The sequence below is a fragment of the Ranitomeya imitator genome, chromosome 2, assembly GCF_032444005.1.
Source record: "Ranitomeya imitator isolate aRanImi1 chromosome 2, aRanImi1.pri, whole genome shotgun sequence".
Lineage (NCBI taxonomy): Eukaryota > Metazoa > Chordata > Amphibia > Anura > Dendrobatidae > Ranitomeya > Ranitomeya imitator.
In genome coordinates this window covers 161,374,198-161,386,351 of record NC_091283.1, presented here as the reverse complement: position 1 = coordinate 161,386,351, position 12,154 = coordinate 161,374,198, and the positions used below count along the sequence as shown (strand labels likewise).

The following is a 12,154-nucleotide window of genomic DNA, read 5'->3' as shown; positions in this document are numbered from 1 at the left end:
GAAAATGGTCAACAATAACGTCAGAATGCAGTGTGCCAATCTCAGCATTCCCTGTTCAGGGAGATCAAAGATAATAGTACAAAAGAAAGAAAAGAAAGGAGAACTTATCCAGAAGAAACCTAGCAGAGAAAGCAAGGGTAATGCTGGGTTTAGATCACTCGACCTGTGGCATTAAATGGTCACAGTTCAGCTATTTGTTTAATTTAATAACAAATTGAACTACTTAGACCTTCATATAAAAATCATGCTAGTACTATAGTTTTTAATATATTTCTAGAATCTAAAGAGAATTTAACCACATATGTAAATGAGGGGGATTCAGTGCATCCTTGGCATGGCCAAGTGCTTGGTGCAAAATTCTGCCCTCTCAGTTACTATCCTCACCCCTTATGGTGATTGACAGAGCTCACTTTGGAGCACTGCCTGATAAAGATCCATAGCCCTTCGCAGACTGACACTGTAGGGTCCGGGTTGTCATCCCCCTCTCCTGTATGTAGTGGCCACTCACTGCACACAGGATCATAAAGCAGTGGGAGGCCGATGGTGACACTGCAGGGAAATGAGAACACGCACAGTGTTAGTGTGTGTGTGTGCACCCAAATCCCTCTCCTATGTATAGAGAGCATCTACTGCTGTGTGATCCTGCGTGCAGCGAGCAGGTAGTCTAAATCTGGCACTATTCTTCCGCATACCCTTTTCCTTTTTTTTGTACTATTATCTTTGAACCCTTGTAAAGAATATATTGGTGCACTATGGATGTGCTTTTATAAGGTTGCTTTCAAACTGCGATTTGGCACCTGTTAATTGGCTCTGTCAGGGTTTAATCCGAACCAATGCAAAATGAAATTTAGGCGTATGTGCTGACAGGACCATAGACTATCGTGGTGCCAACAGACTGAAGGTGCACCATGTCATGCATCGTTTTTTCCGGTGCATATGCCTACTGGAGGCGGGCACCCAGATGTACTCTACTATGTCTAAGGCCGGGATCACACATGCGAGAAACACGTCCGTGTCTCGCATGTGAAATCCAAGCTCTGGCACCGGCACTCCAAAGCGGAGCATGCGGCCGCATAGCAACACATGGAGCCGCACCCTCCGCTCTGAAGTGCCGGCGCCAGAGCTTGGATTTCACATGCGAGACACGGACGTGTTTCTCGCATGTGTGATCCCGGCCTTAGTGTTTATCTTCAGTAGGTGTACACACCCGAAAATGCACATGTTCACTCTGTCGATACCATTATAGTCTAATGTCCCGTCAGCGCATACACCCGAAACCCATTTTGCTAGTGGTTTGGATGTAAACCCCAACAGGATTAACGAATGGGTGCTAAAGCACAGCTTGAAAGCATCCTAATCAGACAGTGTAAATCCAACATAAGAAATTGGACATCGAATAGGATTAAACTAACAAAAGATGTTGAGCCGTTTGTCAAACATTTTATCTATCATGTCAAGAAGCCAATTCCAAAAATCTTTTACTAACGAGCAGGTCCACCATATGTGCCTTAGAGGAGGGATCCTTTTTGCTCAGCATTTAAAATTGCAGGGGCTTGGGTTTGCACAAGGGCTCGGTAGTGTGGTGACTTTGTAATAAATGGAAGGATTCTTGATGAGGAAGAGAGAATTTCTGAGGGTCTCAGGTGGTAAAACAGCAGAACTTATGTAACCTAAGAAGTCGAGTAGCTTCCCACCACTGAAATGACAGACATGGAGGAAACATCAGCTTGTGATACAGATTCAACACAGAGATGACATTTACAATGTAAATGAAAAGTGGACAGAAAGCCAAAGTTGTAAAGAGTGTAACGTAAAAGAGTTATTTAAGATTTTAGTGGGAAGGGGGGCTATAATCCACAGAAGGCCACCATAAGTGGAAAGGACTATCAAGGGAAGTTCAGCACTTAATATATGGATCCTCTATTGTTTTACAATAGAATATAGCCTATAATAAGGCTGTATTATGAAGCTGTCCTTATTATATAGAAAATGTCTGTATTATCCTCCAGATCCTGCAACTCTGAAATCTCTCAATGTTCCCTACTGACTGGATGTCTGTACACAACATTTTCTAGTGACGTTGTGTCTTGTGCTCTTCTTTATACTTTATGGAAACCTGATTTTATAAGAACTATGGGTACGTCTGAAACTTTCTGACAGTTTCCAATAACTAGCAGAATTATAAAACCAAGCTCTGGAGTACTAAGCAAACTGTAAATGAGGTTTATCATAGGATTATTATTATTATTATTTATTATTATAGCGCCATTTATTCCATGGCGCTTTACATGTGAGGAGGGGTATACATAATAAAAACAGGTACAATAATCTTGAACAATACAAGTCACAACTGGTACAGGAGGAGAGAGGACCCTGCCCGCGAGGGCTCGCAATCTACAAGGGATGGATGAGGATACAGTAGGTGAGGGTAGAGCTGGTCATGCAGCGGTTTGGTCGATCGGTGGTTACTGCAGGTTGAAGGCTTGCCGGAAGAGGTGAGTCTTCAGGTTCTTTTTGTTCTTTTTGAAGGTTTCGATGGTAGGTCAGAGTCTGATATGTTGTGGAGAGAGTTCCAGAGTAGGGGTGATGCGCGAGAGAAATCTTGTATGTGATTGTGGGAAGAGGAGATAAGAGGGGAGTAGAGAAGGAGATCTTGTGAGGATCGGAGGTTGCGTGCAGGAAAGTACCGGGAGACGAGGTCACAGATGTATGGAGGAGACAGGTTGTGGATGGCTTTGTATGTCATGGTTAGGGGTCTAAGGGGTAACGTTTCTCCTTATGGAGAGTGACATACCAGCTGGCTTGTCAAGGTAAGGAGGCTTATTCGCCATGCAATCCTCCTCTGGGAAATTAAATATGCAAATTAGCTCTTCTGAGAATAAGAGGACTTAAAGAGGACTTCCAACAGGTGGCGCTATAGAGTTTAAGTCCTCTCAGAAGAGGCAATTTGCATATGTCATGGTTAGGCTTTTGTGCTGGAGTCTCTGGGTAATGGGGAGCCAGTGAAGGGATAGACAGAGGGAAGAGGCCGGGGAATAGCAGGGGGACAGGTGGATTAGTCAGGCAGCAGAATTTAGAATAGATTGGAGGGGTGCGAGAGTGTTAGAGGGGAGGCCACAGAGCAGGAGGTTACAGTAGTCGAGGCGAGAGAAGATGAGGGCATGGACCAGGGTTTTTGCAGATTCTTGGTTTAGGAATGTGCGGATCCGTGAAATATTTTTGAGTTGAAGGTGGCAGGAAGTGGAAAGGGCTTGGATATGCGGTTTGAAGGAGAGATCAGTGTCAAGGATTACCCCGAGATAGGATAACTAATGTCTTATTATGAGCATGCCATTTAAATGTCTGAAAGTACCCTTGCAGTATTATAGCTTGGCCATGTGGTCTAGAGTCACTTGATATACGACATAATTGCAGATGTGTCAGAACAGTCAAAATCAAAGTTCAAACAATATAAATAACCAACAAAAGAATCACATAATAAAGTTGGAGAAGTTGACGTTCCTTTGATTTACAACTGTGCTCAAGTTTTTTCCTGTGTAGATGGACTGTAGGTAGTGAGGTGTCTCCAGGCCGTGGGAACTCGGCAAGCTCGCAGAAAGTCATGTGCTTTTGGAGGACATAGCACATGAACTAATATTTATAAAATTTTAGTAGGTTTCTGCAGAATTGCAAATTGTAAATTGCACATGGGGTATGACACCACCCAGATATTAAACAGTCACTGGAATCATGTAGCTCTGGCCTACAAAGAATGTGAATACAGTGATATTCTGATAATCCAGCATCACAAATTGTGATATCACCATCAATTACTATAATAATGATAGATTGCCTTTAGAGATGCCGATGTTACACTGTACATATCGCTTGTGTCTTTTCCAGTATGGGATGGTGTTTGATGCCGGTTCGTCCCACACATCGCTTTTCATCTATCAATGGCCTACAGACAAGGAGAACGACACTGGGATTGTGAGCCAGACTCATGTGTGCGATGTGGATGGTGCGTGTGATGGATCTTAAGTCATGTAAAAGTTTTACATGTTTGTTAATGTTGTTAATGTCTATGATTGAATCCTAAGGGAGATGTAGCATCAGAGATTTGTCTGCTCCAAAAGATATGTAAAAGGAGGTTTTATAATATTCATTTGCTGTCAGAACAGGACTAACTGCAAATCATCTCATGGCTAGTCCTGTCCTGAGCTGACAAAAGGATCCAGGCAATACTCTATGAGCTCCTCTATCATTGTTTGCTACAGTGTATCAGTTTGTAATCTAGTGTGTTGCTAAATATCGGTAGTACCTTTTCCCCTTGGTCACTACTTTAAAAATTATATGTCCAGTGCGGAGACCCTCAGAGACATGTATGCGTGTATATTAGCAGCTTGTATTATAATGCTGTACTGTGATAAGCTGCTGACCTGAGATTTAGCGACCAGACATTTATGGCATTGCCATAGTTGGATAATGAGGTACCTTCACCAATCACTAAAATATGTGATCCCCAATCCCTGTCCCTCCTGCATCCAGGCAAAGAAAACAGACAATTATGTCAAATCCATGCTGACTTGGTTAATTAAGGAATGGTGTAGACTAGTATTAGATTCTCATGAAATCCTCGTGTTAGCCTTAGATATGTTAAAAATAGCATTTTCTCATAATATATATATCTCGTATAATTATAATTATCTTTAAATCTTTCCACAAAACCTCAGCTCGTTCCTCTAGTTTTCGGCTCACATTCCAGGATCTGAGTCTTGTCCATCTGCTCTATGTAAGGCTCAGGGTCATCATTATTCTCATCACTCCCTGGTCTCCTCTATTCGGATTCTGCCCCATATACACATCTGGATTTCCTAGAGACAAGTCTCTACAGTCTAGCAATACAATGAGCAGACTTCCGCCCATTGACTGGTGTAATAAGCTCCATATGCCCAGCTTTCTACATTCAACCTTCCACCTGCCTGGTGTGTTCTTCATATGTTTCTAATTTGTTCATTTAAATCATTTAGGTTGCATGGAAAAATTTCTTTTAAAACGCCCTTTAGTAATGGATAAGTGTTTCCAGGAATCCTCTATTTTAGTCATGTTCATAGCTGATCCCTACTCTGGTTGATTGCCGATACCCATTGAACTCAATGGTTGGCACCAAGACGGGGTCCTAACTGTAGTTTGATGTTATATCCAAACCTAGTAACCATATGACACTGGGTGACAGTACGATCATGTATTTTAATGTATTGTTTTGCAGGTCCTGGTATCTCCAGTTATGCCAGTGACCCTCCTGGTGCTGGCAAGTCCCTGGTTCACTGCCTGGATGAAGCGATGTCTATTATAGCTACAGAAAAGCAGAAAGCGACCCCTGCTTATCTTGGAGCCACAGCAGGGATGAGACTGCTGGAGTAAGGGGGTCTCATTTATTTTTTCTGCATGCTTGTCCTGGGGCCGATAAAATGCCAACAGTACCTCTAAGCACAGTTTTGTGGTTGTCACTTTCAATTTCCCATATGGCCCGCCGCCAATGAGAGGAAATGATTCATTTTTCTATATAGCTCAATAGAGGAACATCATAAAATACATTTTGCATTTTTGTAAATCGCCCTTGACTACTTCTTTCAGCCCCCCCCCCCCCCCCAGAAGTATAGTGAGTAGGAGCAGAATGTTTTCCCCTGTATAAGACTTTCCATAAGATTTTTAATTAAATAGTAGAAACTAAAATACTAATTTGGATGGAGGCCAACGGCGAGGCTGGCCCGATTCCCTGTGCACCTCTCTGCGACCAGGGATAGACTTAAAGTCTGTGGGAATACAAGTTACACAGTGGTGCCAGATTACAGGAAATCTGTTTAACCCCTTGGTGACTTGTTTACCGGGGTGTGAGTGTAATAATTCTGTGTGGTTTATGGGATGTCATACCTGAGGAGTATTGCAGCAAACAATGTATGGCTTGTTATAGCCTTTAGGTTTCTTCTCATTATGTCAAGACTTTCTGCCTTTAATTAGTCATGTAAAGTTTATACTTAGGATTATGCATTGCAATAATAGAATAATTTACCTTACATGGGCTCAGCTCCGTCTACCCAAGGCAAACAAAAAAAAAACGAGAAAGAAAACACAGATCCGCTATCTAATTTTAGCAGTAAGTCAGTATATTATTTATTCTCTGCAGGAAGGGGAAATCTCCTCAGGGTGGTTTGCCCCCATCACATTCACCCACTAACATGCTACACCACCGTTAACCTCCCACCCCCGTTGGAATTGTTATGTCTGCTAAGGCTGTACCCCTATAATAAGTATTATCTGTAGGTACGGCTAAATTAGTCAACACCATTTTAAGACCCTTGATGATCAGTGGTATATTCAGATCCTGGCGGTCAGCGGTATCTATAGACACTGATAGTCCATGGTATATATAGTCAGTGGTGTATATAGACCTTGATAGTCAGTGGTGTAGTCTGATCCTGGTGGAAAAAGGGATCTACATACCCTGATAGTCCGTGGTATATATATATATATGGATCCTGATGGTCAGTGGTATAATCAGATCATGGCGGTCAGTGCCACATTTAGATGGTTAATGATAGTCTGATACTGGTGGTCAGTGGTATCTAGAGATCCTGATAGGCAGAGTTATAGTGTGATTCTTGTGGTTGGTGGTATAATCAGGCCTTCATGTTCAGTGGTATAGTCAGATCCTGGTGGAGAGTGGTATCCATAGACCCTGATGGTCATTGGTGTACATAGACCATGCTGGTCAGTGGTGTAGTCCGATCCTAGTGGAGAGAGGTATCTACAGTGTGTCCGTAAAGTCATGGTGCACTTTTGAGAAGTCACTTGAAAGCAACAAAAAATGATAGAAATGTGAAATCTGCTACAAATAAAAAAAACTCTCCCAGTTTCATACCTATTCAGTGCAGTTCGATGTGGGCTCCATTTGTTGTCCTACACACATCCAAACGATAGCATAAGCTTGTGGTTGCATGATGTCACAGACCTGGCAGTGTATTAATCAGAGTTCTGTTTATCAGGGGTTAATCTGACTGGGGGCTCAGCAACAGCTAAATGAGTTTGTGTTGTTTGATTGGTTCTTGCTATCTCTCCTCATGACCAGGTCTGATATGATTGGGCCAGAGTAAGGGCGCCAAAACGTAAACTATAAAAGTGCACCATGACTTTACGGACACACTGTATATATCCTGATGGTCAGTGGTATATTTGGACCCTGATTGTTAGTGGTGTCTAAACATCCTGATAGTTGTACAGTAGGTGATCTTTCAGCTTTCATTCCCGATTATTTTCAGAATCTAATATAGAATGATGACCTTCGGCACTCTAAGTCACAAAGAGATTTAAGTTTCAAGTGGTTTCCAATGTAATAAACAGGCGACATAGTAGGATAGACAGACATAAATCCATCCAACGTTTCAGCGTAAATGCCTTTATCAAGGGTGTCTATAGGTATATTAACAAAAATAGAAAAATGATTAACATCATCAAATAAGTTTGGTATACATACAACTGAAATAATTTTCATACAGTTTGATATAAATGTACACAAAATCATATACTGATAATCAGCGGCTGTGTATTATCATATGAACAAGCTAACCACCAAAGAGGAAAGGAAATGAGTGGAACAGTCTAAACGTGTTCATAGCTTGTCCCTATTCTTCTATGCTTCAGCTATGAACACGTTTAGCCTGTTCCCCTCATTTCCTTTCCTCTTTGGTGGTTAGTTTGTTCATATGATAATACACAGCCGCTGATTATCAGTATATGATTTTGTGTACATTTATATAAAACTCTATGAATATTATGTCAGTTGTATGTATACCAAACTTATTTGATGATGTGAATCATTTTTCTATTTTTGTTAATATACCTATAGACACCCTTGATAAAGGCATTAACGCCGAAACGTTGGAAGGATTAATGTCTGTATATCCTACTATGCCGGCTGTTTATTAAATTGGAAACCACTTGACACTTAAATCTCTCTGACTTATGGTAAGCTATAGGCTGGACCACGGTGAGTCATTGGACGTGGTATATCTCGATTTTTCCAAAGCGTTTGATACCGTGCCGCACAAGAGGTTGGTACACAAAATGAGAATGCTTGGTCTGGGGGAAAATGTGTGTAAATGGGTTAGTAACTGGCTTAGTGATAGAAAGCAGAGGGTGGTTATAAATGGTATAGTCTCTAACTGGGTCGCTGTGACCAGTGGGGTACCGCAGGGGTCAGTATTGGGACCTGTTCTCTTCAACATATTCATTAATGATCTGGTAGAAGGTTTACACAGTAAAATATCGATATTTGCAGATGATACAAAACTATGTAAAGCAGTTAATACTAGAGAAGATAGTATTCTGCTACAGATGGATCTGGATAAGTTGGAAACTTGGGCTGAAAGGTGGCAGATGAGGTTTAACAATGATAAATGTAAGGTTATACACATGGGAAGAGGGAATCAATATCACCATTACACACTGAACGGGAAACCACTGGGTAAATCTGACAGGGAGAAGGACTTGGGGATCCTAGTTAATGATAAACTTACCTGGAGCAGCCAGTGCCAGGCAGCAGCTGCCAAGGCAAACAGGATCATGGGGTGCATTAAAAGAGGTCTGGATACACATGATGAGAGCATTATACTGCCTCTGTACAAATCCCTAGTTAGACCGCACATGGAGTACTGTGTCCAGTTTTTTTGCACCGGTGCTCAGGAAGGATATAATGGAACTAGAGAGAGTACAAAGGAGGGCAACAAAATTAATAAAGGGGATGGGAGAACTACAATACCCAGATAGATTAGCGAAATTAGGATTATTTAGTCTAGAAAAAAGACGACTGAGGGGCGATCTAATAACCATGTATAAGTATATAAGGGGACAATACAAATATCTCGCTGAGGATCTGTTTATACCAAGGAAGGTGACGGGCACAAGGGGGCATTCTTTGCGTCTGGAGGAGAGAAGGTTTTTCCACCAACATAGAAGAGGATTCTTTACTGTTAGGGCAGTGAGAATCTGGAATTGCTTGCCTGAGGAGGTGGTGATGGCGAACTCAGTCGAGGGGTTCAAGAGAGGCCTGGATGTCTTCCTGGAGCAGAACAATATTGTATCATACAATTATTAGGTTCTGTAGAAGGACGTAGATCTGGGTATTTATTATGATGGAATATAGGCTGAACTGGATGGACAAATGTCTTTTTTCGGCCTTACTAACTATGTTACTATGTTACTATGTTATTGAGTGCCGAAAGTCATCATTCTATATTGTATACTTTTTTCCTTCGGGCACCATTCTCTTATATAGAGTGCACCACTTCTGACCAACTTTATTTTCAGAACCTATCACAGATAGTCCTATGGCCAGCTGACCAAATACGGTAAAATGTGCATCTCCTATGCTGCATGCCCCAGGCCATGAATAGAAATGCTACTTGTAGACGAGTGGAAGTAATCACGGTTTTTATGCCTAATCTTTGGATATAAATATTCCTTGGGAAGCTGTCTGTCTGGTTGCACAGGGCAGGGCACAAGGAATATTTTATTTTACTCCATTGTACTTTTCTTCCCTATATTCATTTTATTTTAAGAAATAACTGAATGGTTTAATAATGCTATAAAGTATTTATACAAAGCTGTTGTAAAAATAGCTGCAGGCAGAGTGACAGCATATGTAGAAGGTCATCTCACTTGGCCATTATACTAAGACTAGATGGTGGCCCGATTCTAACGCATCGGGTATTCTAGAATATGCATGTCCACGTAGTATATTGCCCAGTCACGTAGTATTTTGCCCAGTTACGTATTATAATGCTCCATGCAGTTATGGCCCCATAGATGCCCCATATAATGCTCCATGCAGTTCTTTATGGCCCCATAGATGCCCCATATAATGCTCCATGCAGTTATGGCCCCATAGATGCCCCATATAATGCCCCATGCTGTTCTTTATGGCCCCATAGATGCCCCATATAATGCCCCATATATTGCTCCATGCAGTGGAGGACAACGATGATTCCAGAATTCGCGGCAGACTGTGCCCGTCGCTGATTGGTCGAGGCTGGCTGGCCTCGACCAATCAGAGACTGTGCCCGTCGCTGATCAGCGACGCGGGATTTCCAGGACAGACAGACAATTAAACCCTTAGACAATTATATATATAGATACAAGTCTAGGGCAGCAAATTAAGTCTTTGCCACAGGAAACAAAAGTCTTACTATGACTGGCAAAAATTAGAGTCAGCCCTACATTATATGGTACACAGACTAGTGGGTTGGTATAATTATCGGTCTCTTACAATAAGCTGCCTAGAGAACCATACTAAGTATTACTGCCACCAGTATACGCTGTACAAATGATATACCAAGTAGCAGAGCCACACTATGCCGACTGTTGTGAATTCTGTGGCAGAGCTCCCTCCTGTGGTCACAAGTGGTACTTTGGCTGATTCTCTCTGTGAGCTTCCGTTGGTGGTGGAAAGTGGTACTGCGGCTTCTGAGTTTCCTTCCTCAGGTGATGTGGTGAAGTTGTTAGGTGCTGCTCTATTTAACTCCACCTAGTGCTTTGATCCTGGCCTCCAGTCAATGTTCTAGTATTGGACCTGTTTCCTCCTGGATCGTTCCTGTGGCCTGCTGCTCTGCATAGCTAAGTTCCGCTTTGCTATTTTGTTTGCTGTTTTTTTCTGTCCAGCTTGTCTATTTGTTTTTTCCGGCTTGCTGGAAGCTCTGGGACGCAGAGGGTGTACCTCCGTGCCGTTAGTTCGGTACGGAGGGTCTTTTTGCCCCCTTTGCGTGGTTTTTGTAGGGTTTTGTGTTGACCGCAAAGTTACCTTTCCTATCCTCGCTCTGTTCAGAAAGTCGGGCCTCACTTTGCTAAATCTATTTCATCTCTACGTTTGTCTTTTCATCTTAACTCACAGTCATTATATGTTGGGGCTGCCTTTTCCTTTGGGGTATTTCTCTGAGGCAAGGTAGGCTTATTTTCTATCTTCAGGGTAGCTAGTTTCTCAGGCTGTGCCGAGTTGCATAGGGAGCGTTGGGCGCTATCCACGGCTGCCTCTAGTGTGGTTGGAGAGGATTAGGGATTGCGGTCAGCAGAGTTCCCACGTCTCAGAGCTCGTTCTATGTTTTTGGGTTATTATCAGGTCACTGTATTTGCTCTGATCTCTATGTCCATTGTGGTACTGAATTACCTTATCATAACAGATCTCTATGTCCATTGTGGCACTGAATTACCTTATCATAACAGTACTGGAGGCCAAAAGTACTAATGATTCTCAATAGAGGGAAAAAAGAAGTTCTGAGACCATTTTTTTTTCTCTGCACTGTGTTTTGCCTTTTTTTCCCCTAAACATTTGGGTGGTTCAGGACACAGGTGTAGCGATGGACATTAAAGGTCTGTCTTCATGTGTGGATCAGCTCACGGCAAGAGTACAAAATATTCAAGACTTTGTGGTTCAGAATTCTATGTTAGAACCGAGAATTCCTATTCCTGATTTGTTTTTTGGAGATAGAACTAAATTTCTGAGTTTCAAAAATAATTGTAAACTATTTCTGGCTTTGAAACCTCGCTCCTCTGGTGACCCAGTTCAACAAGTTAGGATCATTATTTATTTTTTACGTGGCGACCCTCAGGACTGGGCATTTTCTCTTGCGTCAGGAGATCCTGCATTAAGTAATATCGATGCGTTTTTCCTGGCGCTCGGATTGCTGTACGATGAACCTAATTCAGTGGATCAGGCAGAGAAAAATTTGCTGGCTCTGTGTCAGTGTCAGGATGAGATAGAGGTATATTGTCAGAAATTTAGAAAGTGGTCCGTACTCACTCAGTGGAATGAAGGTGCGCTCGCAGCTATTTTCAGAAAAGGTCTCTCTGAAGCCCTTAAGGATGTCATGGTGGGATTTCCTATGCCTGCTGGTCTGAATGAGTCTATGTCTTTGGCCATTCAGATCGGTCGACGCTTGCGTGAGCGTAAATCTGTGCACCATTTGGCGGTATTACCTGAGCTTAAACCTGAGCCTATGCAGTGCAATAGGACTTTGACCAGAGTTGAACGGCAAGAACACAGAAGTCTGAATGGGCTGTGTTTCTACTGTGGTGATTCCACTCATGCTATCTCTGATTGTCCTAAGCGCACTAAGCGGTTCGC

At 42.3% G+C, this 12,154-nt stretch overlaps 1 protein-coding gene across 2 annotated transcripts in view; it reads left to right on the top strand.

The window, feature by feature from the left end:
- Positions 1 to 12,154, top strand: part of LOC138662272 (ectonucleoside triphosphate diphosphohydrolase 8-like) — a 61,266-nt gene that overhangs the window by 26,377 nt on the left and 22,735 nt on the right. For both annotated transcript variants that reach the window (XM_069747680.1, XM_069747681.1), the window contains 2 exons: positions 3,883 to 4,000; positions 5,249 to 5,399. In XM_069747680.1, coding sequence (XP_069603781.1) covers positions 3,883 to 4,000; positions 5,249 to 5,399 — 269 coding nt within the window. The remainder of the gene's footprint in view (positions 1 to 3,882; positions 4,001 to 5,248; positions 5,400 to 12,154) is intronic.